The following is a 24,285-nucleotide window of genomic DNA, read 5'->3' as shown; positions in this document are numbered from 1 at the left end:
CTGGGGCTAGGGATTGTCAAGTTTAGTCACTAATTGAATCGTGAACAGATAGGCAGTCAATTATTCTTTGTGCAGTGACAATCATTTCAAACATTCGCGTTCAGAGAAGCATCTACACGAAAATGTCACAGTCGGTCAACGATCAAACATTTTGGCTAGGCGGGGAAAGACTTCCCGGGTCCATCGTTTACATGCAGCGCCGTGAAATCATATCTCGAGAACATTTGTGGTCGTATCAGTATAGCATGCCGATGGTCCAACCCAGTTTCCCGTCACTGATCCAGAAACAAAAAGAAAGCCCAGCCGCGGCGGTGGCTGTGAATAGCATACAACAGTCTAACCCACAATGAAAATGGCAAATAATGTCGTTCTAGCAACATGACTCCACTCATCAACGCCTTGTTATACCACTAAGCCTCTGAAGGACGGAAATCAGTGCTGCGATCCTGTTATCAGCAATGCTTCTTCGCGGAATCCATAAGGATAGGGCACATACCTGTACTACCTTGTGTCAGGGTAACCATCGCTTCCGTGTTCTTTTTTCCGAGGCTGACGGTTGTCACGTCAATCTCTGGCCATTCCTTCGCCAAGTTGTTTGCCCATCTGAAGACTTGCTCGTCTTCCCGATCGTCGCCAGCCACAAGCAGAAATTCAGGGGCATTCTTCAAAGCGCCCCCTTCAGTGTCTGGGCCCCAGTTTTCGTTGAAGATCTGCTTTGCGGCGTAGCCCTTGCCGTAGTCTCGAGGTTCGATCAGGATTGCCTTTTGCAATGGCACAGCGTGAATGCGGAGGCCACCGCAAGCGTCGTTGATATGATTTGCGCAGTCACCTGCGAGACGCGCAGCTGACTCTTGATCCTGCTCCTTCACCTTGTCGTAACGGAAGAAGAGAGAGCAGTGCTTCTCCTCGATCACGCCTCCGTCCATGCGTTCTTGGTAGTATTTCATGATCTGCTTCACGTCCTTCTTCCACTGCTTCATCTGATCCATGTCAACGAATGCCCTCCACGCGTCAGAACCGTGTGGTCGGATAAAGCAGCCGTTCTCTGCAATCAATCCCAGCCCTGGGACGCGTGCAAAGATCTTATCAAGTTCCTCCGGCATACGCGCGGACATGACATAGACGATGTTATTGCCCGCAGAAATCAGATCATTCAACGTGTCAAGGACGCGCTGCGGACTGTTGAAATGCACGTGGCCTTCACTTTTGCTGAAGCTGGCAAGAGTGCCTTCGTAGTCCATGATGAAAAGCCGCTTGCGCGCACGCTGATACTTCTGAAGAAGTGTGGCAGGGATCAATCGCGGCGTAGACTTTGTGTCGCGCAGGTTACGATCGTCGAATGCCTTGTCGAGTCGCTTGTTGAGCTCCGTCATCCAGGCTTCGCCCGTCTGATTCATGACCACCTCTCGTATCCGCTCGTATCGTCGTGCCATCTCTTCCGGCGTCATCTCCAAGGCCTTTTTTAGCGCGATGGCGGTCTGTTTGTAGTCCCATGGGTTGATCGTGAGATCAGCATTGTCGAAAACGGAAGCGGCACCTGTGAATTCTGAAAGAACCATGGGGCCGTGCTTCTTGTTGGACATGGCCCCATCCTGACACAGAATGTATTCGTGGCCTGTGAGGCTCATACCTTCTCTCAGAGACGTGATCATGAGCACGTCTGCGACGGACAGCAACGCGAGATACTGTGGGAAGCCGATATCTTGGCGTAGGAAGACAAGAGGCTGGTGGCCTAACGAAGAGAAGGTGGCGTCAATCCGGGTGACTATGTCTGACACAGTGGACGCAAGCTCTTCCTGGTCGGTAGCGGAGGTTGCCACCTGGATCAGGACGACCTTTTCGACCCAATCCGGGTTCTTGTTCAAAAACAGTTCGAATGAAAGCAGCTTTTGGCGAACGCCATGGACCTGATCCAACCGGTCGCGAGCCACGATAATGAGCTTGTCCTTGTACCGCTGCTCCATGACTCTGATCCATTGCTGAACCTCTGGCTCATGCCTGGCCTTGTCTAGAGCCTTCGGGTCGATACCGATCGGAAGGTGGGTGACATTCACGAAGTGATCTTCCACGTCAACGCCCTCCGGTGTTACAGGCACACGAAGCAACCGGCTTGTCGTGGTAAGAAAATGTTCTAGATATTCTGGGCACTGGAACCCTATCAGGTTTGCGCCTAGCATTCCTTCCAGCAAGGCATTGCGTTGCGCGAGACAGCGGAACACCTCAGACGACGGAAAGGCAGTGTGAAGGAAGAATCCGATCTTGGCATCTGGAAGTTTCTGTCGGACCATTCGAGGAACAAGCAGCAGGTGATAGTCATGGATCCAAATCACGTCGCCGTTCTTGTAGTTTGACACGATGCTGTCCGCAAATGCCTCGTTCAGCTTGACGTAATACTTATACGAGTGGTCTTCGTACGCCTTGCTCTTTGGATGATCTGGTATCTGGTAATGGAAGACAGGCCAAAGTATAGTCTTGCAAAAGTGAGAATAATGGCCGTCAAAGTCCGCGTCGCTGATGTACACAGGAATCGCATCGTACTCGGTTGTCAACTTGTCGTCGATCTCGTTCCGGGTGTTTTGAGGCAAGGAGTCCGTCGGGAAGCCCACCGTTCCCAGCCAAATGATGTTTTGTATTGCGCCAGAGTCCGCCGATGCCCTCACGGCATTTGCAAGGCCACCATTTCCCTGAAGAGCAGGTACGATGTTCCACTCAGTCGACCACTTCACTTCGGTGCTCGCCGATCGCGAGTGGTGGCGCCGATGGCTCTTGTTCCGGGTTGTCTTTGGCGTCTTTGCCATCTTTCGAGCACGGTCCTGCTCACGCTCACCTTCCGACGACGGCGAAGGCCCGTAGCCCAAGATGCGGGCTGGAGGCATTTGCTGAGGCTTGGCGGACGGTTGATTGAACAAGAAGTGTCTGCCCCATTCTGGCATGTGTGAATCGCTGCGTACCAAGGTTCGCGGGTTGTGAGGCTGCACAAAGTGCGTCGCCGGCGTCGGCTGGTCGATTTGTGAGAAGAACTCCTGCGCATCTGCTGTCGCCGCGGGAGTACGTGGTGGGGTCTCCGCCGGGAAAAGGGAGCCACGAAGCTCCAGTGAAGCTCTTCTATCATGGCCTGGCAACTTGACCGCACCTACGGATTCCTCGAGTGAGGTCTTGCTCGGTTGTCGTGGCGGAGGACTTGGCCGTCGTGCAGGAGTAGGGAGCTCGTTGAAGTCCACCGTGTAGGGCAAAAAGCTGCGCAAATCAGCTCCTTGTACATAGCCATGACCATTGGGCGGGCGGCACACTTACAGAGAAACTATGAAGGTCGACATGGCTGGCTGAACTGCGGGGGACAAGTTACAAGTCGAAGCTGTGGCCAAGTCGTGCGTCAGGATGCCACTCTCTCTCTCTGAGATATGCGTGACTTTCCACTGGGCAGAGCGACGTTTCCAGAGGAACCACGGTTCAAACTCGACAACGCCGTCGAAGCGCTCTGGAGGAGACCGGCTTTCTTTGCTTGGAGAGGCACGCGGAGGGTGGAGACAAAGGCGGCGCGGCGGGCAAGCAAGAGCGAAATTTAGGTTGAAGGCAGGCGTACTGACTTACCATGCACAGCAATTCAGGACGACGAAAGCACAGTGTAGGTCAAGACGTGAAAGCGAGAGAACAATGCAGGCAACCCAGTCTCGCGCTGGGCATATGAATCGAACGAGTGACAACGACCGGGGCGGCGTGTCAGCGGAAGGATACGCAATTGGAGTCGCTGTCCGTTGGGTTGGCTTGCTTTTTGCGTTTTGGCTGCGTGTATTTGCTTACTGGGATGAAGCTGCGACTCGACGGTTCGGCCCAGTTCTGCGAGATGCTGCCATTACGTCATGGCTCAAGTCCGCAAGTCACCCCATCCTGTCGAACCTCGAAACGGTCTCCGTCTGCTTTCGATCCACCCATTCTGTCCATCATCCTTCCTTTCTTTGTTTCTTTTTTCTTCCTTTTGTTCCTTACCATGGCCAACTCACGCCTCGTTTAGTCCCAGGAGAGAAATGAGCGCTGTTCTTTTGTTCGTCCCGGTTGCGGTCCAAATGCCCCGCCCCTGCTGCATCACTCACACACACACTTTGAAAGAGAGAGGCACACCCACACACGCACAATCAGACAGGCACCGAGATTCGTTCCATATGCTCTCAAACGCAAACGTGTATGAGACTGACGTAGGCTCACCTGACTTCTGCCTCATGCTTGTGGCCCGACGGCTTCATTACGCAGGGGAAAGGTTCTCTTCACTAGCGTTGTTCACAAAGAAGCCAGACAAGCAAACATGCCGCCTGGTCATACAGAAATGAAGGGGAGAAGTTGAGAAAGGCAAACGAATGTTCTACGCAACAGACGTCATCCATTGTCACACAATCTCGGTCGGTCTGTTCTAGAGACGGTTGCTCGCCTTGCGTCTACCGTCCAATGGTATTCTACTCTTCTGTTCGCGTGTTCGTTCAACGCTTCGATGATCCATGTGGGCGCAGACTCGGCGCGGTAGATCGCTACTTGAAAAAGATCATTTGGCCGTGCCAGCCTTACGTAAAACATGGGAATTATACAATGCCATGGTTCTTGCCCAATCCGTTCCAAACATGTGCACGAACTGCCGTCACCTTCTTCAGACAAGCAAACCTGCGGCTCTTCTTACGTGTTCATTGCCTCGTCAACATCTATTTCGTCTCGCCAGATCAAGGCCCAGAGATAAAAAATCCGCAAGCTCTTAATTCTAGCCGGTGGCCCATGCCGGTCCGCGCATCGCTTTCTCCGCGAGACTTTTCTGCTCCCAAACAATACCGCTCTGCATCTCGAGGTCGAGGCACTTGCAAACGTTCTTTGCCGTAACCTCATCCCACACTCATATGGTCGACGCAGACGTCACTGTTGCTTCCTCGTCCACTCGATCGTGATCGCCATTCTGCTGCCGTTGTTCCGACACCGGCTTCTTGAATACGGCCTGCATCCAGCAGCGATACATCTTCAGCCTTCTTTGGCGGTTGACGAGCATCCTGCGATCCACTCCGAAGCTTGCCACTTCGAACCCTGCCGACCCCCACGTCTGACGCAGCTCGTCCTCGTCGAAGAAGTACACCCTCGTGCCGTCGCCTCGAACGTAAAAATTCTCTCCCATCCACCTCTCCTTCTTGAAACGCACCTGTGCCAGGTCGCCGCGGCCGTAGTCTCGGAACAGCACGAGGCCGCCAGGTTTCAGCGCATGCCACGCGTTGGACACCGCTCGCGCCCACTGTTCCGGCGCAAGCGCGGAGAAGATGAAGACCATAAGCAGGACGTCGACCGTTCCAGCTTCCACGCCGTCGGGAAGGCTGCACGTCTCGTTCGCTGCCGGTTCAGCCGCGGCATCCCACACGCTTGCTTCCAACCTCCCCACGTTGTCTGGGTTGCTGTACTCTTCGTGACGCTTGATGACTTCGATCGCCGTCTTCGAGAAGTCGCACGCATGTATGGTGAGCCGTGGGTTCTTGTTGAGCTTCAGGATCGGGAACGCCGTGTTTCCAGCGCCCGCTCCAACCTCGAGGAGGACCGTGGCTGGTGCATCTTCCCGTGTGACGTCCTTCAACACGGGAAACTCCTGCGCGAGCCACTTCCTGTTCTTGAAAAAGTTGTTTGCATTGTGCGAATAGAACTTGTCCCACTGTCGTTCGGGATGTTCGTTGAATCGCTCTGCAGTAAATCAGCTTTTGCTAGGCGAACAAGCGCTACTTGATCCGCGAGCTGTCTTGACATGACACACGTACTCCTGTCAAAGTCCTTCACAGGCGCCTCTTTTTGTTTCTGGTAGCATTGTTCCGCAAACGCCTTGTATGCGTCGTCCACCTGCACATGGTCCCACGCGTTGTATGCGAAAATGTCGTCCCCGTCTTCCAAGTAACGCGATCCAAACTGAAAGGGATCCGATCGTTTCTCGACGTTTTCGGCAGAATTCGTCTTGGGCTTACGTATCGGCTCCAACGAAGCAGGAACGCCATACGCGTCCTCACCATCTGCAGAAAGCACGGGCAACGCTGAACCTGAAGCCGTGTCTTGGTCGACGGTGACGAAGCCTCGCAGGTGTTCCATGCCATCCTTGAGCTGTTTCCGCCTGATCGGTAGAGATGTAGCGCCGCAATCAATCGCCATTATGTGCCTGCACAAACTCGTCTCCGGCGCAGTATTTGAGTGGCTTCAGCGGAGGGAAACGTATTTCGCGACGTAGATTCAAACTAGACAAAATCATGGGCGATATCGGAGGAGACCCCTGGTGATGTGCATGGGTGCTCAGTGTGACCTTGTTCGATGACGGATCTTTGAATTGTTTAGCGCCTACGACAGAAAACCAGCCTCGATCCCCATTCTGCCCCAGGCGAGTCTCCGCCTCTGCATATAGAACCACATGCATTTTCGCTCTCGCCCCACACAACAGCATCCGTTGCCGTAAAGAGATGGGTGAGCTGAGAGAAACACAACGGCGCAGCTCGCTGCACTCATGTCTTGACTACCATGCCTCATTTTCTATGACACCAGACACTCAGCAGGCCTATCCAACCTTTTCCTAGACGCCATGCCGATGATTTCAACGCTCTGATAACCTTTATGCAAACAACAAACTGTGCAAGAAGAGAAGAATATGTACGGGTATCAGAAAGTGGGTTCGTGAGAACAGTCAAGCAGCGTGGCTTGAGAAGGGAAGCGCTCTTCGCGCCACATAGTTGCGGATGGCTCCCTTGATGGACGGTGGCTCGTCTGCACTTGGGCTGGCAAGTGCACTGCAAAAAAAAAAGGGTGAAGTTGATACGGGTTGAATGGAGCTAGCTTCAGGTTAGCTCCCATCGGTATCAAGGACGGGATAACGGAGGGAATCCTTACGTCTAGAGCCGTTTCTGACCGTCACCGATGGGCCGCGTGCCACCGCCGACTTGGGTCACACCACCGCCTACAGCCTTCGACACGCCGACGCCAATGCCGACCGCAGCGCCGACCACAAGCAGGGCGATGACGAGAGTAGCAATGAGTTTTTGCTTCCTGCCCATCCTTGCCATGGGGTTGCAGCTCTTTTCTCGCTTCTGCTGCTTGGCCCTAGCCTTCTGCGTCTTCAGACTTGGCCACATGCTGTCCTCTTTCCTCTTGCATCCTGTGCGAGACGAGCCCGTCAGCGCGAGGCCCAGCTCGCGCTGCGATTCTAGATCATGAGTGGTGATGTGAGGTTGCTTATGGTCTGCCGACGCTCTGTTGGGACCGCCCTGTGTCCATGGCGGATCGAAGGGGTCGGCAGACTCGTGAGCGGGAGTGAAAGACGTCGTCGTCAGGGGACTCGGAGGTGCATCCGTCATAGAGTTCGGTTTCGACGGCGACAGAGGCGGAGGCGCCGGTCGGCTTTCAACAGTTGCGCCAAAAGTGACCTTCTCATCTTCGCTCATGGTTGCTGAGAAGGTATCGTGCGTTGAGCCCGTGCTATGTACCTCGGTGGGAAAGACAATGCTGTCGCTGTCGGTGGGTGAAATTGGCACACGAAGAATGGGGCGACGGTTTCAAGCACTGTCCTTGGCTCGCAGAGAGGGCCTGGGTGGCTGAGAACGGAAAGCGTGCAGAGAACGAGGCAGCAGAAGGCCTTGCACGCACGACGGAAGGTGTCAGGGAGGCGTAGAGGCACCAGGTGAAAAACAAGGAGGAGGTGGTCGAATGTGTGGATTGGCCAGGCTTGGGCAAGGACGAGGCCGAGGACGAGGAAGAAGGAGGAGAGATTGCGAAGGGACAGCGTAATTCTCAAGGGAGGAAAGGGCGTAGTAGGGTCAAGGGGATAACTCAGTTCGCAATGCAAGCGTGCACACGTACAGACATTACACGTGCTGGGAGTGGGCCGCAACGGGGCCAGGCTTTTGTGGAGAGCGGATGCGCGCGTTGCGGACAGCAGCTAACGGTTGCTACTATTGTGCCTAGCGTAGGGGACGGCCAGGTAGAGAGCAAAGCTAGCTCGACTTGGTGCTTGAAGCGTGAGGTCCAGACTTGTTGGGCCGTGGCCGGGATGGCAGCACGGCCAGGCATGGCAGCAAACAAGCTGGTCGGAACGAGAATCGAAAGGCGAGCGTGTGATACGTCGACCGAGACGCAGTGGCAAGCCGCGAAAAAGCACGCGCAATCAATGCGGCGCACAGGGGGCGAGGTGGGCAGAACGAGGCAGTTCGTGCCATGGCCCAAGAGAAGCAGACCAGCGGACCCGATGGAAGAATCTCCCCCTCCTCGCTCCTCCCCGTCCCCGTCTTGGATTCGAAGCGGGCGGCGGCGACGGCGAGCGAGAGCGGACGGGCGACTGGGTGCCAGCTGCCGCGCATGAGAGGCGACTACACCATGGTCGCGATGGCTGCACCGGCACGTCAGAGCACGCGTGTGCTTCATTGTCCATCCGTTCATTCACGCATTCGTTCCGTCCGTTCATTCATGCAATTCATTCCATCCGCTCATTCATGCAATTCATTCCATCCGCTCATTCGGCCATCCATCCGTCCACGCATTCCAATTCATCCATCCCATTTCCCAGTTCGGAACCCGCAACTCGCACAAGTCAACGGGCCGCTCGAAGGCCCGGTCGCTCCTGCACGTTGGTCAGCCCATCAGAGCTCTTGTGGGCGGAAGGAGCGACGGGCACGTCTTCATGAGTTCTGCGAGCGGACCTCCGCCCGTCGTCATCTTCATCTTCTGCTGCTTCATCGCCTTCGTCTTCTTCTTCATCGCCCTAGCACCGACCAGGACTAGTCCGGCCTCTCCGCTTCCACTCGGATCCCGTTCCTGGCGCCTAAAAGTGGGACTCTCCAATGTCGTTTCGTGCAAGTGGCCATCGTCAAGCCACACGCACACACACGCTCACCCACATGCACACGTGCACGCGCACTGCGAAGGACTGAAATGCAGTACGTGCGCCCATCAATCCGGCCTTGAGTCATTTAAGCTAGCGCCAACGATCTCAAAAATTAAGGTTACAGTCTCCACAGTTCATGGTCCCCGTGCTACGAGTATGTACCCCTCTGGCAGCGGTTAGATAGCTGCGGCCACTCCTACAGTTCCTGCTGCTTCCATACTTCTTCGCTCAGACAGCGTGAGCGGAGGTGCGGAGTGTGACCGAGAGTTTGAAACTCCCTCCCATCGTCTTCCACCCTCCCTTGCTACGCAGTAGAAAGAAAGTCGGCCGTCTTCATCTCCACCTTGCTCCTTTCAGACGTCTGCCTTTCCTCACAAGCCACCCTTTTGATTGGATTGAATCACCATCCACCCCAGTCGCCTATCGAAATTGCACATCCATGATTCGAGGAGGCTGTCCCGAACCTTAATCTCAACCTTCTTCATTCGATCTCGGTGCATGGTCAGACTATTTTCCATTATTTTAATTACCCGCTCCTTGAACCATTGTGCCGTCGTATGTTTTATCCTATGCTCGCACGCTCAACAGGAATTCTCTACACATGTTTGTTCCGTACGCTACCAGTGAATGCAAATTGCCCTTGCCTTTGGCCTGACACCCGGCAGATGCACCGCACACTGAACATGCTTTGTTCTTGCAGAAGAAAAAGAAACACCTTCGCTCCCTTTGCTTTTCTACCTTCAATCCCACGCCAAAAAAGAAAAAAAAATGAATACCGGCTTGCTAGATTAAAAAATCATGGAGACCAAGTATAGAGCCGCCGATTACCTGGCATGCAAAGGGGCTCAAAAATCTTCTCTCCTAATGCCACTTCGCTCACACATGCTTCGGAAAATCCCGTTCTTCTCGTACAGGCCAATTGGTGTGTCAAGTTCCGCAATGCGACCTTGGTCCATGACCACGATGCGGTCATAATTGATGATGGTCTTTAACCTGTGAGCGATGCAAAGCAACGTCTTGCCCTTGAACCCCGTCGCAATCGTCTGCTGGATTTTTGCGTCCGTCTCCATGTCCACCGACGAGGTCGCTTCGTCGCACACAATGATTTGAGACCCACGAACAAGAGCACGGGCCAGGGCCATAAGTTGTCGCTGACCGAGTGAGAAGTTAAGGCCTTCCTCTTCAACCACTGAGTCCAGGTTGATGCGGGCCGACTTGTCCTCCATCTGGGTCTCCGCCCCAACGAGATCCGCCTGTCGAAGGGCAGCCCACAGCTCAAGATCAGTATGCTCGTTGAACGGATCCAGATTCGAACGTATCGTGCCGCGGAACAAAGTTGGGTCCTGAGGGATGATGGCCAACCTAGACCTTAGATCCCCCAGGCCAACTTCGGCGATGTTGACACCGTCAATAGTGATGCTACCACCAGAAAGCTCGACCATGCGGAACAATGTGCTCATGACGCTTGACTTGCCCGCGCCCGTACGGCCGACGATACCGATACGTTCACCAGGTTGCACGTGCAGTGTCAATCCCTGAAGCACAAGCGGAAGGCCTGGTCGGTAACGCATCTTCACGTCGTCAAAAATAATTTCGCCCTTCTCTGGCCACGTGTCCCGAACATCCTTCAGCTTAAGAGGGGCTTCCTGGTCCAGCTGCGTCGCGTAGTAATGGACTCGTTCAGTCGAGTTCATGTTGTTCTCCACTTCGGCCAGCTGTCTGACGGTGAATTGGATCATTTGCACGATTGACAAGATATAAGACAGGACAAGTCCGCCAATGCTGGGATCGACCTCGAAACGCGACGTCACCACCAGGATGCCAACGACAAAGACCAGGCAGTTTCCAATTACGTCCAACCGAACAGACAGCCATCGCTGGTTGGCGAAAGTAATGTAGTACGCTGCGTTCATCTTGTCAATAGCTTCGCGAACACCTTTCGAGAAATGCTTCTGCAAGCCATATGCGCGGATTGTTGCGACTCCTGATACAGCCTCGGAAAACTTCGCAAACACAAAACTCCGCTGGACGGACTCGTGGCGCTTGATCTCTCGTGCCGATGCACGATAGTAGCCAGCCGAGAACAAGAACATGATGAAGAGCGGACCTAGCGCGACCGCGAAATAGTGAAAATAGACGATGATAAGCACAAAGACCGCGATGATCATTGCCAGGGTGATGAAGTACATGCGCATAGCATCCGTCAGGTTGTTATCCATAACATCGATATCTTTCGAGAAGCGGTTCGTAATTCGTCCAAGAGGCGTGGTGTCGAAAAAAGACATGGGCGCCCGCAAAACACGAGCCATGGAATCGCGAAGCATAACTTTGCTCGCGGTAGTTCCAAAGATCGAAAGACTCACCGAAAATAGAAACATCAGTATAACTTGGACGCCGCCTAAGCCCGCGTAGCCTGCTATCTGTGGGTGAGAGTCAGTCTACATGATAGGCACCTTCGAAATCTGAGACATGGTTGACGTACATAATAACCGGTCGCGAAGTGAAATTTGTCCGACGTCCACCACGACAACCACAAACTTGTCGTGATGTTCGCACATTGTGTGAGTACGAGCAGACAAAACACGAGCGGCGCCACCCAATAGCCGCCGGCCGCTTTGATGTATGCTGCGTACACGCTCCAGCTCACACTCTCGACAGCCCTCTCTTCCGCAGTCATCAACGCAGAGGCCTTCTTCTTTTTCTTTTTATCGCCCTTCTTTTCCTCCTCCGCTTCATCTTCATCAACCTCTTTATCTTTGTCCTGCTCTTCCTCAACTGCCGTTTGTGACATCAATTTCTGAAAGCCCTCGTTACCCGCCATCAAGTTCTGAAACGTATCGACAGCCTCGATATGGCCGTCCTCCATCCACACTATTCTGTCACATTTGTTGAGAACCCATAGTTGATGAGTGGCTAAAATTCTGCATTTGTCTTTCAACAGCCCACAGATCGCCTTGTCCATAATGTGACGTCCAACATGAGCATCGACAGCCGATAGCGGATCGTCCATGAGAATGATGTCTGCATTGAAGTAAATCGCACGCGCGATGTTTAAACGCTGCTTCTGACCGCCGGAGACGGTAATGCCGCGCTCGCCGATCTCAGTGCGGTCGCCGTCTGGAAGCATTTCAAAATCGGGTCGCAAAGCCGCAGCATCAACCACCTTGTCATACCACTCCTGGTCGAACTCAAGACCGAAGCAAATGTTATCCCTTACTGTCGCGTTCTGGATCCAAGCATACTGAGGACAAAACGCGCGCTGCGCACCAAGACTAACCTCGCCGGCCGTCTTTCGCATGTCGCCTGCAAGTGCTGCCAGAAGCGAGCTTTTGCCGGACCCAACTGAGCCGATGACTGCTACGAGCTCGTTGCGACCTATCGACAAATTGACATTGCGGATCTGGAACGGTGGGTTTTCAGTCAAGGTGCTTGCCGTATCCAAACCTTCGCCCCCGAAATTGTCAGAGCTGCTCGCGGTTTTACCGTCCTTAGATGACTTCTTTGCGGTTTCCTTCTTGAGACTTCCAGGGCCCCGGCTGCTCTTTTCATTTTCGGTGTCCTGCGTCGGCGTCCGTTCCCAGGTAAAGTCACCGCCGACGATTTCGATGGCCGTCGGCATGTCGTACTTAAATTCGATGTCTTGGGCTGCTTCTTCAGCGAGCAGGAACTCCTGAATGCGATTCGCAGATCCTATGCCGTCGATTACTTGACCAAGCACTAATGGCAAGAAGTTTAGCGGCATTCGCAAAGCGTTGAACAACGCTAAAGATGAAAAAATCGGAGCCGGGTTCAAGATGTGCTTCGACAGTGAATACGTGATAAATGACAACATGGATGCAAAGATAGGCATCGACATAGAAACGGCATTGATTGCGTTGCGGGTAGCCAGTAACCACTGAATCGACCGAACCTCCCTCTTCCTCAGTTCAAAGATGCGGTCCAAAAATGCCGTCTCCCAACCGAAGAACTTGACGAAACGCACAGCCTGCAGGATTTCCTGTGTCAAACTGACGCGCTGATCAGTGATTTTGTTGATGGACATTCTGCGCTTGAACAGATATCGAATTGCTTTCGCCAGCAGCGGCATGCTGACAACGAGCAGGGCAAAACCAGCCAACGCACTGTAAGACAGATTAATGATCAGCAAGACCAGCGTGACGAGCACTTGGATGGGCGCCGTCCACAACATGTGAAACATTCCAAATGCCTGGTCTATACGATAGGTGTCGACCGACATCAGGTTGATTATGCGGCCATTGCTCCAGCCATGACCATCCCCAGAGACACCCTGCTTGCTTGGTACAGCAACCGCTTTTCCCTTTGTCTTTTGCTTAAGCATTTTTTTGTACCATTTCTTTTCTGCTTCGCTCCCTGGGAGCACTCCTTTAGGGGGGGCTTGAGGACCTTCAATAGCTTTGCCTCCGGCTTTCGCTCGCCCTGACAGAACCATGGCCTTGTCGAATATGACCGCCATGAGCATAGCACGTGCCTGGCCACCATTAAGCATACCGCGATAGAGGAAGTGATTAGTACAAAGCGTCTGCAATGTCTGCATAATAGAGACAGCAAAGACCAACCCGATACCATGACCTATTGGAGGTGCCGGTTGGCCATTGTGCGTCGCATACCACGCTTTGCTCGCAAACTGAATCAGATATCGCAGAATGAACGGTGAGATGACTTGTAGCAAGCCAGAAATGAGTTGCATGAGGCCGCCGAACAAAAATTCTACCTTGAGAGTGTCGTAGATGGCCATGAGTAGGGGACGCTTAGATCCATTACGTCGACGCTTAGCAAAATTTTCATTCAGCCTTCCACTTAAGAGATCGACAGCACGATTGGGATTCACCTCCCAAAGATCGTTGTACTCGAGTGGCCTGGAATAGCCAACCTAGAAGAGAAATTAGCCGAAGTTTTGATAAATGGCCGGTAAAATAGTACATACGCTCATAAGCGGGGTAACCCAGTGGAACGTGAGAAGGCTGAAGAACCCAGCAGTGTATTCGCGCGAAGGTCCTCGAACCTCAGGTACTGGAGGCGGATTCCGCTTCAACGGGTTTATTCTCTTCCAGAGAGAGCGTTTCGGCGGCTCAGTCGCTTCCGTGGTCTGCGACAATTCGGTGACCGCAGTCGCATTAGTTTGCTTTCTGCTCAATGTCGGTCTTGCTATAGGTTCAATCGTTTCCGAATGTTTTTCCGCATCGTTTTTTTTCCCGGTATTGTTTTCATAGTCGTCAGACATGCTGCTTGACACTCTTGACAACGCAGGCGACGCAATTGGCTCTTGCGGTGCAGGGTTATTCGTTGCAATGCCGATGGGGTCGAGGTCGGCGAGATTCTTCTCCAAGTCATGGTCGTTCTGCGCCATGATGGCGGAAACAAGAGAAGAAAGTCCACGGTGATGCCAACAGTAAACAAAAGTGAACGACTATGAAGTGCAAAGAAGGTATGGAGACGCAGGCAGATAAAAATCGGGTACGTCTTTAGATGCTATAAGTCATGACGAAGGTCAGGCAATATTAGTGGTCGCGCCCAACTGCCGGGTCCGAAACTGTCGCACCACAAGTCTCTTCGCTTTTCTTTTGGAAGCAGCCGTTGCCGCTCTAAATGACGTGCCTAGCTAATCACAACGCTCGCAGGATCTCAGCTAACGAAAGATCCGGGGAGAAAAGGATCGCCCGCGGTATCGCGATTTGTGAGAGGGGTCGTCAAGGCCCTCCGAAAGTGTTATAGTAATCCTGGCTCACCTTGCATCCGAGGGTGCACACACGAGGGCTGGCGAATGATGTCTGCCTAGTGGTCGGGCGGTCGGCCTTTTCAATTGAACAGATTTCTCAGCACACGCTAATAGGGGCGCCGCTTTTATCTTATACGAAGCAGCGGAGTGTTCGAAACGAGGATTCGCAAGCTAGATGGAATTCGATCGTCGGCGTTAAGCCGCGTTTTAACGGACCGGGAGCAAATGCTGTCCCGTCCAGGTAAATCTACCATTTTTGGCATTGTCCTTTGGCTACATTGCACAGCTTCAACATGCGCATCAGGTTCAACACCACGGCGTAAAGTTATCCTCGCTCTGTCAATATGGCCGTTATATGGGCGCGTTTTCCGGCAGGGATACAATCGGAAATAGCTTCGACTTTGCATGGATGGGAGACTTCCCTGATTGCAATCGTTCATTCACGGTTTTTGCCTCCCGTTCTACATCTTTTTCTGGTGTCCACGATAATTTCTTTACGGCAGCTTCGCGTCTTTACTCAAATTCGAAGTCCGCACTACTGCTGGGATAGGGAACTGGCATTGAAATTTAATGGCTGAACAGCGTGCGCTTGAGCAGAACCTGCCGGTACCGCTTCGCTTCAACGCGTCGTTTCGGCGCCGAAGCTTGGCCCGACTCAAGTATTCAACAATGCTTGAATAATAAGGTTAGCGAGCTTCGGATCTAACATGCGGTCAACACGGCTCGCAATACGCCGACTTCACCACTAGGCCAGCCGTACCTTAACTTTTGCGATGAAACGGCAGGCAGGAGTAAATTTAAGCTCAGTCTTGGCATGCTTCTCTAATCCCCCGCAAAGCAACATGTTCTGCATTGCCGAGGTGGATGTGATGTTTGTTAATATCCCAAAGCAAAATGAAATGGGAGCAAGCGAGGAACGGGCCTATCCGTTCGAGGAAATCTACGACAGATCTCTCCGTGCGTACTGTCATTAGTCTCGCTATCCAAGACTTGGGTTGGAAAACCTTTGAACAAGAAGTATCCAAGTGCAACCAAAGCGATAACAGGTAAAAAATCTCAAGTTTGGATGCAATGCATAGTTCATCCTGACCGGAACTTTTTGGTTTCGGGCTCTCCACGCTGTCACTTTTTTTTCAGGCACGTGGAAATAGCCAAGACTGCGCATAGCTCGCCTCTACTGCCCAATGAGCTTGCAAGCTTTTCATACCTTGATGCCCTCTTGAGGAAGTGGTGAAAGTACAGAGGTACACTAGGTCAAACGATTAGAGCGGCACACGCAGCGCCAAAAACAACATTCCTCAATAGCTAGATGCGGTCTGGAAAACAAACATGTGCATTCGCGAAGCCTTTCAAGCTCAGAGAGGCACAATACGCATCGATGCCAGAAGTTAGATCCAGAGAAACTACATGCGTATCTCAAGTAGCTCAGACGTGAAGAACACGATTGTGAAGTGCCGAGTGTTCGCACGAGAAATCGCGAGATTTTCTCCGCTTTGTCGAAAATATGGTCCCAGACAGCAACGAGTCGCCAGAATTCGATACTGAAGGCGCGAAGCTTAGATAGAAACCCTTTTCTACTATTGGATTTCTTCGTATTCAAACTTTCGAGAACTGCGCAAAATGAACACAATCGTCGAGCTACGAGTCGCAAACACACATATACACGCACCCATGTTTTATTCGCTATTATATACGAGGTCCAATCTCTCTAATTGGTCCAACCCGAATCGTCCAATGAATGTACATAGAGAATCACGCAGACCTTACGACTCTGACGAGTAAAACAGATGAGGAGATGCTGAGAAAACGCTGCAAGCGTCGGACTTGGGGGAAGAGGTAAATGTGTCTTTATTGCGCGGAATACATCATATGATCCACTAATAGCTCACGGGCGCCGTTGACTTTTTCCATTAAAGCAAGGACTCCTTTGACTTGCGCAATACATTTTGACAGAACTACTGCCAAAATAGGTAACGTGTAGATGTGAAACATATACATGTCGTCCAATGGAGTTACCCGGAGCATTTATTCGCTGACATCGGCAAATCCCACTTTACGAACGCAAAATGCGTTCTTTTGCCAGACTGAAAAAGTACACGATTCCTATCCGCTCTTTAGCTTAGGCAGTTCCTCAGTGGCCTCTTTGATTATTTTCAAGGCTTCGTCGATCTGTTGCTCGGTGATGACCAGCGGAGGTGCAAGCCGGATTATGTTCTGGTGCGTCGGTTTTGCCTAGCTTACGTTAGTCTGCGCACAACGCGCAAAACGGGATGTAATATTCAGCTTACCAGGAGACCTTTCTCCTTCATCAGCATGCACAAATCCCAGGCTGAGTGGCCGTTTGTTTTTCCCTCGTCGATAACGATAGCGTTGAGAAGTCCTTTGCCACGAACAGTCTTGATCATCGGTGAATCAATCGCCACAAGGCCTTCTCGGAACCTTTTACCTAATGTTTCCGCCTTCTCAACCATATTCTCTTCCTGCACAATTTCTAGCGCACGGATGGCGACGGCCGAACCAAGAGGGTTGCCTCCGTATGTGGAACCATGCGTGCCAGGCTCTACCGTGAGCATAATGTCTCGCGATCCCAGCACGCAAGATACTGGATACATGCCTCCAGATATGGCCTTGCCCAGCAAAACCATGTCCGGCTTGATGCCACTCCACTCGTGACATAATAACTTGCCCGTGCGAGCGATGCCCGTCTGGATCTCATCACAGATGAGCAGAACATTATGCTTTTCACACAGAGCCTTAACGTCACTTAGATAGCGGTCGTCCGGTACCACGATGCCGGCCTCGCCCTGGATCGGCTCCACTAGAAATGCGGCCGTGTTCTTTCCGTGGGCCTCAAGCAGTTCTCGGACGTCATCGACATTGTTGTAACGTATCGGTCGTGTAGTTCCTGGGAAGACAGACCCGATGTTCGGCAGATACGGCCCGTAGTTATCTCTCGACTCTGGGTCCGTGCTCATCGTGATGGCCGCAAACGTCCTGCCGTGAAAGTTCTCTTGAACGCTGAATACAAGAGCTTCGTTTTGAGGAATGCCTTTTACTTTATAGCCCCACTTCCGTGCGATCTTGACGGCTGTCTCCACAGCTTCAGCACCCGTGTTCATTGGCAGCAACATGTCGAAGCCAAACATGTTAGTGGCGAACTCGGCAAAGCGAGGAAAAACGTCATTGTAAAACGCTCGACTGCTCAGTGTCAGGCGCGAGGCTTGCTCTGTAAGGGCCTTGACAAGTTCAGGGTGGCAATGGCCTTGATTAACGGCGCTGTATGCGGACAAGAAGTCGAGGTAGTGCTTGCCTTCCTGTCACCATATACTGTCAGCACTTGTCTCCACAGTCGTGAAGAGAACGGCAAAAACGTACTGGGTCCCACACCGATACCCCGCTTGCTCTAGAGAAGACTACGGGAAGAGGATGGTAGTTGTGCGCCGCATATTTGGCTTCGGCTTCAATGGCAGCTGTCGAGGAGCTCGCATGGTACCTCGAAGGGTCTGGTGTGCCAGTTGGGTGGAAGGATCTTGCTGTGGGCTTCAAAGTGCTTGCGCCATTTGCACCAGCTGAATTGTTGTTTACGGCAATTGGCGTCATTTTTTTTCCCCGTCAGATATCCGTGTGGTAATTACTACTCTGGTCAAAATTTAGCGCCGAGCAGCCTGCTCTATCAACTATATTTCCAATCGCTGAATGCTTAGAGCGCCAGGAGGAAAAGAAAGCACGAGCCGCTGGCAGCGAGTAGAAAAGGAATGGTGCGATATTCAGATCGAGACAAAAAAAAGGCAGAGCGAAAAGTTGATTTCGGAGATTCTGGGCGGATGGGTGATATTTGAAGAATTTCTGGTACAACGGAGCACACTCAACCAACGGGACGGCGCAGTCATTTGACCAGCAGAGCACGAAAAACACAGACGGGTGGAGTCCCATCGACAGGAGAAAAGTGCAGAGAACCATGCCATGCCAGAACCAGTGCCATGACTATCCGCATCTAACCTTGAGTGAATCGCGTCGACCTGCACTTAGAGGCAAAGATGCGGCGAGATCGCAGTTGTGCGCTGGCGAATCAAAACGTTGATATTACGGCTGGGGAACCAGCGGGTGCAGAGATTTGTTAAGTGATATCATCGGCCCGCCACGAGGTAAAACGTTTTTGTCCGAATGAACGAGCCAGACGGCAGCTCTGCGAGAATGTGAGTAGCGTGCGCCAGCGACAGGTGGCGGCGGCGAAGAAGACGACGAGGACGAGAAGGGGAGGACGGGGAGGAGGGAGAGGGAGAGGAAGGTGCAGAGGCGAGTAGGCTCGTCGTGGCTTCCATGCGGCGCCCGATGCTCGTTTCTTCACGTAAGTCCAAGTGCACTTTCCTGCTTCAGTCGGGTTCTCGCGCCCGGGCCTTTGCTCGAACCGCACCCTCTGCTCGCCTCCCACCCTTCATGGCTCGTCCGTTCCGACGTTTGACTTTGTTAGACTCTGCCTGAATGGATTCTCTGTTTTAGTTTGTCCGAAACGCGATCACACGTCAGCAACGGTGAGCTGCACTACAGTATCATGTGTGCTGTAATGCCAAGGTAGCGCTTCCCCCACTCTCGCCGTTGACCATAGTTTCGGCGCACGTCATGAAGGCACAGTGGATTCAACCATGTCCACCGCAGCAGCTTCGCGCTCTGCGCCGCCATGGCATACGACCCATCACCCCAGCGTCGCATCGCTTCCTTACCGCCCCGTTCCAGAGACGCCGCTTTATCAGCCCTCCTTTCTCGACCTCTCCACCCACCCAGAGCTTGACCGCGTCGCGGACGCTGCCATATCCTCCGAGGCCTATCTACTCCGTCATCGCCGATGTCGACTCGTACTCGAACTTCCTGCCCTTCTGCGAGAGCAGCACCGTGACGAGTTGGTCTCAGCCAGACAGGGACGGTCGCAAGTGGCCCTCTGAAGCCGAGCTCCTGGTCGGCTGGAAGGGCGTAACCGAGGCCTTTACAAGCAGAATCTACTGCATCCCGGGTAGGATCGTTGAAGCCGTCAGTGGCGCCACCCAGACGACGTTGCCGCGCCACGAAATAGCCCATCATTTTGGCCCAGAGTCGTCTTTTGCTTCGAAAGAGCAAAAGCACGGCGTCCTGTCTCATCTGCTGACGAGGTGGACGGTCCGACAGGCAAAGCAAGACGCAAGCAGCACCGACGTCAGCCTCGCCATAGAGTTCCAATTTTCGAATCCGATATATAGCGCAATGAGCGGAGCGGTCGCGGACAAGGTGGCCAGTTATATGATCGAGGCGTTTGAGCAAAGGGTACGTCATGTGCTCAGACACGGTTCGGACGGAGACCAGATGAGAAACATCACCGCCACGGGTTCGTCGAGATGATGGCCCTCGCGGATCATGCAAGTGGTTTGGCGTAGGGTTGACTTGGACTTTGTAAAAATAGACATTCAAGACATACATCCTTGCATGGCAAAAGGCATGGCGAACGGCGCAGTCATGTACACACGATCGTCACCAATTAAATATCATCGAAAATAGAGCCTTCGTCATCATGCTCACATAAATTTCAATTAGATTAGAAGTGGCTTGTTATGTGCCCTTGTTATCCTTTCGTCAATCTAGCTGCTGTTTTCCCGGGTATCATTGCTTAGTTTCCCTACTTTCGACGTCCTAAACCTGTTCAACTTTCCCTTAAATTCAAAAACCGGTCAATTTTGGGTACGTATGTTAGCCGTATGCGCCAAGGTTGACAAATAAAGAGATGAATTTTTTTTTATTCTCTTCTCAAGACACCTTCAAAGCACACGAGTAGCTACGTTCCCAAAATCGATTCCGTGTATCGGCCGCATGGCAGCAGACGTTGGCGTAATGATCCTCTTCTTTACTATAGGGGCAAAATGGTTGCTTTCCGAGTGTTGCGCACGCCCGCCGCTGAACCTGTCAAAACGTTCCGCTTCGTTTTGCGGTTCCGACGTTCCACGTCGAATTTGCGGCATGGACTTTCGACTCTGCATCGACGGTCTTGCTCCACCGACGGTCGTCGTTGTCGTCGTTGTAGTCATCGTGCGCGGATCCCTTGAAGAAAAGGACGAAACCGTTGTGGTTGTCGTGGTCGTCGAAGAACCCGTCTTACCTTGCGACGGTGACGACGAGGTGTAAGTGACGGTGCCTGCTTGCGCATCAAGTCTCCTCTGTCTCCAAATTCGCGAGGAATCTGACCAGTCCGGTTGCGAAGACGGCATGGGAGGCGGAGCCGGGGCCTCAGATGCCCTCTGCTCAAAAACGTTGACGAGTTTCTTGACTGGGCTACTGTCGCGAGTACTGTGCGATGTTCGGGGTCGAGGCTGATGCGGCGGAAGGACTGGTAGATTGGGGACCGTCCTTTCATTCATCACATTGTTGACAGAACTTAGAGAGTCAGAAGCCTCTTGTGCATGCATCGATTTTGGACGCTTAATCGGCGTGTTGTGCGGGCGTGGCGCTGACATCGTGGGCATGTGTTCGTGGTACGACTTTGGTCGTGAGGGCATTGAGTCCTTACCAGAATGCCACTGCTGGTCAAAGGTATGCTGTTGAGCCACGCGATCACGACTCCGGAACTGAGCGATCTTAGAAGCTGTCTCCAAATCCCACCCCTCGCGCGGCCCGCTGCGCGGTGTTTTTGTACTGAGATGATGAGGTTGTGTCGCCCCACGAGATATCGAACGTCCAGGCCCGATATAAGCTACATCGTAAGGTGAAGTGCCGAGCGACTGTGAGACAGTACCAAGATCCGCAATGCCAGTGGGCGGAATTTCCAATTCCTCGGTCTGCGTTCGGGATCGACGAAAGCTCCCTCGCTTGAAGCTCAAGCGGTGTGTCGACTGAGCCGATCCATCCTCCAGGCCCGCATCTGGGAAGAAACAAGAAGGAAGGATCGTCTTTGAAGTTGTAGACTCAAACAAGCCGTCGTCGGAGTCAGGCGCATTGTCAAATGTCTGTTCAAGATGCTGCAGTCCAGGAGATGCCGACAAGCGACAGGAATAACGCGAGAAGACTGAAGAAGGGATTCTTGGAATGTCCTTGTTAAGAATGTGACGATCACCGACGGTGATGGGCGGCTGGGAGAGTGGTCGAGGCTTCTGCAACTTCTTCGCCTTGCGTTCAGTGCTGGATGCCGTACTCGCAGACGTCGTCTTCGAGGCCGTGGTGTTCGTGCTTTCGCTAGACAATAGGCGCGGAAGACTCCTCCTGACGGATTTTCTCCACGACTTGGTACGTTTCATAGTTTCAACATGAGCCTCGTCTTTTTCGATGCTCTCTACCACACCTGGCTCAGCATCCGGATCCCTCAAGTCATTCGGGGAGCCAATCTGTCCAATACGAGTGGCAAGATCAGCTGTTCCCCTCGATGAATAAAAACGTCTCTGTTGCGGGCGTTCAGCCAGAGATTCTACAGTCGAGAGGTTGGAGTGATGCATCTTGATCGGCGACATGGAATCAACAACGCTTGTGCTGGCGCTGGAATAGCCCGAATCTGTTTTCAACTCGTTGGGCCGCTTTGTCTGTGTTGGGGCTTCTTCTAGTGTGGGATTGGAGCGCAACGGCTTGCGTGGTGATATTGGTGGAATATTCTGCGGCATACTGGGAGGGATCGTCACAATTTGTTCACGGATGCTGGGAGCGCGAACTTCGCCATCGCTTTCGTAAGCTGGAGCAGCCGATGCTCCATTCTCTTCCATTGCACTCGTTTTGTATGGACTGGGAGGCATCTCAGACATGTACTCGGTGGCAAGTGATACTGCACTTTGGGCAAGACGGGTCGAGCTAGATTGATGAGCTTCGTCCACGCTCAAGTCTTCGAACGAAAACCTGCCAGTTCTGTCGGAATGCAACGAGGCCATACTGCGGACTGGGCGAATGTTGCGCGAATAGACGCTTTCTAGGTCTGCATCTCTGTTCGTTTCTGGACTAGGCTGCCTCAGTTCCTTCGTTGAAGGACTGCCGTCTCGTCTTGGCGGCGCGTAATCTAGCATCTGACCGCGGCCATGCATGAGCTCTTCTTCTAAAGGAATATCCTTCCGCGCATAAGATTCCGCAGGCGCATTTGGAATGCGCCTTGAGCTAGGTCGACTGTCGTCACGCTCAGAAGCAGTGAAGAATGCCTCTTCATGCTCATCGCTAGCCATCCTTCGTGCATATCCTCGAGTAGCAACGCTAGGGTTTGGCGACGGCGGTCCGTTGACAACCATGAGTGACCCATGTTTGAGATTGCCCAATTGTGAGTAGTCCAGGTCTGAGGGGGTGTGCGCGCGGCTGACAAAGACTTCCGGAGGTGGTTCGAGGTCGTCCAAGCTGGGGACGTCCAAGCTGGAAAGCCTTGCCAAAGGCGATGCACCCATCATATCCTTCGTCCACGGTCTTGGATTAGACGTTGGTGCAGGCACTGATTTTCGCAGTACATTTCGATCCGACTTTGCATGTCGAGTTGCCACGCCCGGCTGTGCAAAGGATTTTCTTCGGATAAGGGCAGCTGTCGCAGGATCGATGTCGCCCGGGGACTCAGAGGGGGCAGTAGGCGCCAGAGAGTCTCTGCTGGGAACAGGTTGAAGCGCTTTGTCTGCTACTTGTTAGTACTCGCCGAGAACAAGGACTTCCAAACGTACGCAGAGCGGCTAGATCCTCTGGAGAGGCGGTCTTGCGCAGCTCGTGAATGATTGCAAGAGCAGACTCCAAATCGACGGTATTTTCAGAGGCTGGGGACAGCTGTGAGCTGCCATGAAGCCTAGAGGAGGATGATCTGGCCGTGAGCATGTTCTTGCGCCGAGAGCCAGATCTCGACAGTGTGCGAGCAACGCTGGCCGCAAGCGTGTCCAGTTGACTGTTCCTCCAGCCACGACCGTCTGGCTGGTCAGTTTGCGGTCCTTGCGCGTGATCCAGCTGTCGGAAACCATCTCCTGGTCGCCACTCGTTCGTAGCCGATGCGACGAGGCTAGAATCTGTTCTGGCAGTCTCGTTCCAGGTCGATGGGCTGGGACTAGCGCTGTCAGCGCACGCTGGATCAACAGATGAGGCTGTTGCCCTCAAGTTCGTTGGGGCATGTAGTCTGCCGCTCCTGGGACCTTCCGTGGTGGATTGAGTGTTCCCCATGATCAGCTAGGAGTCGCCAAGATAAGCCGGATCTCTCAGCGCCGAAGACTGCGGCGAAGCTCACAGCATTCCCGTAGCCAAATTGCACATGGCAGGGTACGAGTCCAAAGGCAAGCAGAGGGCCAGAAAACCAACGGGTTCAGTATTAGATGTATGACTGTCCAGCAGCAAATGCCGCAACGCAAATCCGTGGCGCCGGAGCAGGTCGCAGGAGGGCCGCCAGATGTACAGACGGGATGTAAAGAGGTGTGTATACTCAAACAAAGACGGACAGAACGGGATTGACGATGAGGACGAGCACGGTGGGAGGGGAGTGGGTAGCAAGTGGTCAGCGCAGGAAGAGTAGCATTGACTGCGTGATTACGGAGGACAGTCGAGGTCTGTGGAACGGACGGGAAATGATGATGATTGAGAAACGGATCGAGAATGAATAGAGTTCATGACGGAGCCGCCGTCCGGGTTGGCAAGCCGACGCATGTAAACAAGGCCAAGCCGCGCACGGAGCCGGGACCGATCCAAGCTGCAGAGCGCGGGAGGCACCTGGCCAATCGGGACATTTGCAGCG

The 24,285-nt window shown here is 53.1% G+C and overlaps 8 protein-coding genes across 8 annotated transcripts; 2 read left to right on the top strand and 6 right to left on the bottom strand.

Annotated features, from left to right (window-relative positions):
- Nucleotides 1–49: 49 nt before the first annotated feature.
- Nucleotides 50–3,798, bottom strand: PV09_06961 (trehalose-phosphatase). The gene is made up of 3 exons (XM_016360672.1): nt 3,295–3,798; nt 497–3,237; nt 50–438 (listed from the first exon to the last, which is right to left on the bottom strand). The coding sequence occupies exons 1-3, from the start codon at nt 3,315–3,317 to the stop codon at nt 392–394; spliced, it is 2,811 nt and encodes a 936-aa protein (XP_016211658.1). The 5' UTR covers nt 3,318–3,798; the 3' UTR covers nt 50–391.
- Nucleotides 3,799–4,386: 588 nt separating this feature from the next.
- On the bottom strand, nt 4,387–6,198 carry PV09_06960 (uncharacterized protein). The gene is made up of 2 exons (XM_016360671.1): nt 5,772–6,198; nt 4,387–5,697 (listed from the first exon to the last, which is right to left on the bottom strand). Exons 1-2 carry the CDS (start codon nt 6,151–6,153, stop codon nt 4,874–4,876), a joined length of 1,206 nt encoding a protein of 401 aa, XP_016211657.1. The 5' UTR covers nt 6,154–6,198; the 3' UTR covers nt 4,387–4,873.
- A 92-nt stretch (nt 6,199–6,290) lies between these two features.
- PV09_06959 (uncharacterized protein) lies at nt 6,291–7,849 on the bottom strand. The gene is made up of 2 exons (XM_016360670.1): nt 6,880–7,849; nt 6,291–6,821 (listed from the first exon to the last, which is right to left on the bottom strand). Exon 1 carries the CDS (start codon nt 7,428–7,430, stop codon nt 6,882–6,884), a length of 549 nt encoding a protein of 182 aa, XP_016211656.1. The 5' UTR covers nt 7,431–7,849; the 3' UTR covers nt 6,291–6,821; nt 6,880–6,881.
- Nucleotides 6,363–8,500, top strand: PV09_06958 (uncharacterized protein). The gene has a single exon (XM_016360669.1). The coding sequence runs from the start codon at nt 7,826–7,828 to the stop codon at nt 8,342–8,344; it is 519 nt and encodes a 172-aa protein (XP_016211655.1). The 5' UTR covers nt 6,363–7,825; the 3' UTR covers nt 8,345–8,500.
- A 491-nt stretch (nt 8,501–8,991) lies between these two features.
- PV09_06957 (uncharacterized protein) lies at nt 8,992–14,660 on the bottom strand. The gene is made up of 3 exons (XM_016360668.1): nt 13,812–14,660; nt 11,349–13,757; nt 8,992–11,286 (listed from the first exon to the last, which is right to left on the bottom strand). The coding sequence occupies exons 1-3, from the start codon at nt 14,232–14,234 to the stop codon at nt 9,712–9,714; spliced, it is 4,407 nt and encodes a 1,468-aa protein (XP_016211654.1). The 5' UTR covers nt 14,235–14,660; the 3' UTR covers nt 8,992–9,711.
- Nucleotides 14,661–16,234: 1,574 nt separating this feature from the next.
- PV09_06956 (ornithine aminotransferase) lies at nt 16,235–18,870 on the bottom strand. Its single transcript, XM_016360667.1, has 3 exons — nt 17,979–18,870; nt 16,892–17,917; nt 16,235–16,835 (listed from the first exon to the last, which is right to left on the bottom strand). Exons 1-3 carry the CDS (start codon nt 18,201–18,203, stop codon nt 16,707–16,709), a joined length of 1,380 nt encoding a protein of 459 aa, XP_016211653.1. The 5' UTR covers nt 18,204–18,870; the 3' UTR covers nt 16,235–16,706.
- Nucleotides 18,871–19,045: 175 nt separating this feature from the next.
- On the top strand, nt 19,046–20,228 carry PV09_06955 (uncharacterized protein). Its single transcript, XM_016360666.1, has one exon. The coding sequence runs from the start codon at nt 19,224–19,226 to the stop codon at nt 19,971–19,973; it is 750 nt and encodes a 249-aa protein (XP_016211652.1). The 5' UTR covers nt 19,046–19,223; the 3' UTR covers nt 19,974–20,228.
- PV09_06954 (uncharacterized protein) lies at nt 20,133–24,157 on the bottom strand. Its single transcript, XM_016360665.1, has 2 exons — nt 23,237–24,157; nt 20,133–23,190 (listed from the first exon to the last, which is right to left on the bottom strand). The coding sequence occupies exons 1-2, from the start codon at nt 23,718–23,720 to the stop codon at nt 20,387–20,389; spliced, it is 3,288 nt and encodes a 1,095-aa protein (XP_016211651.1). The 5' UTR covers nt 23,721–24,157; the 3' UTR covers nt 20,133–20,386.
- Between the last annotated feature and the right edge of the window lie 128 nt (nt 24,158–24,285).

This window comes from Verruconis gallopava, assembly GCF_000836295.1.
Source record: "Verruconis gallopava strain CBS 43764 unplaced genomic scaffold supercont1.25, whole genome shotgun sequence".
Classification (NCBI taxonomy): domain Eukaryota; kingdom Fungi; phylum Ascomycota; class Dothideomycetes; order Venturiales; family Sympoventuriaceae; genus Verruconis; species Verruconis gallopava.
This window is presented reverse-complemented; position numbering and strand designations above follow the sequence as displayed.

Coding starts and splice junctions, on each gene's coding strand:
- PV09_06955 (XM_016360666.1), top strand. CDS start 19,224: ATGAAGGCACAGTGGATTCAACCATGTCCACCGCAGCAGCTTCGCGCT.
- PV09_06956 (XM_016360667.1), bottom strand. CDS start 18,203: ATGACGCCAATTGCCGTAAACAACAATTCAGCTGGTGCAAATGGCGCA. Junction 17,918..17,978: donor GGGTATCGGTGTGGGACCCA/GTACGTTTTTGC, acceptor ATATGGTGACAG/GAAGGCAAGCACTACCTCGA. Junction 16,836..16,891: donor TGAAGGAGAAAGGTCTCCTG/GTAAGCTGAATA, acceptor AACGTAAGCTAG/GCAAAACCGACGCACCAGAA.
- PV09_06958 (XM_016360669.1), top strand. CDS start 7,826: ATGCAAGCGTGCACACGTACAGACATTACACGTGCTGGGAGTGGGCCG.
- PV09_06961 (XM_016360672.1), bottom strand. CDS start 3,317: ATGTCGACCTTCATAGTTTCTCT. Junction 3,238..3,294: donor TCGACCTTCATAGTTTCTCT/GTAAGTGTGCCG, acceptor TGATTTGCGCAG/CTTTTTGCCCTACACGGTGG. Junction 439..496: donor CCTGACACAAGGTAGTACAG/GTATGTGCCCTA, acceptor ACAGGATCGCAG/CACTGATTTCCGTCCTTCAG.
- PV09_06959 (XM_016360670.1), bottom strand. CDS start 7,430: ATGAGCGAAGATGAGAAGGTCACTTTTGGCGCAACTGTTGAAAGCCGA.
- PV09_06960 (XM_016360671.1), bottom strand. CDS start 6,153: ATGGCGATTGATTGCGGCGCTACATCTCTACCGATCAGGCGGAAACAG. Junction 5,698..5,771: donor TGTGAAGGACTTTGACAGGA/GTACGTGTGTCA, acceptor GATTTACTGCAG/AGCGATTCAACGAACATCCC.
- PV09_06957 (XM_016360668.1), bottom strand. CDS start 14,234: ATGGCGCAGAACGACCATGACTTGGAGAAGAATCTCGCCGACCTCGAC. Junction 13,758..13,811: donor GGGTTACCCCGCTTATGAGC/GTATGTACTATT, acceptor TTTCTCTTCTAG/GTTGGCTATTCCAGGCCACT. Junction 11,287..11,348: donor ACTTCGCGACCGGTTATTAT/GTACGTCAACCA, acceptor TCTCACCCACAG/ATAGCAGGCTACGCGGGCTT.
- PV09_06954 (XM_016360665.1), bottom strand. CDS start 23,720: ATGGGGAACACTCAATCCACCACGGAAGGTCCCAGGAGCGGCAGACTA. Junction 23,191..23,236: donor AGAGGATCTAGCCGCTCTGC/GTACGTTTGGAA, acceptor AACAAGTAGCAG/ACAAAGCGCTTCAACCTGTT.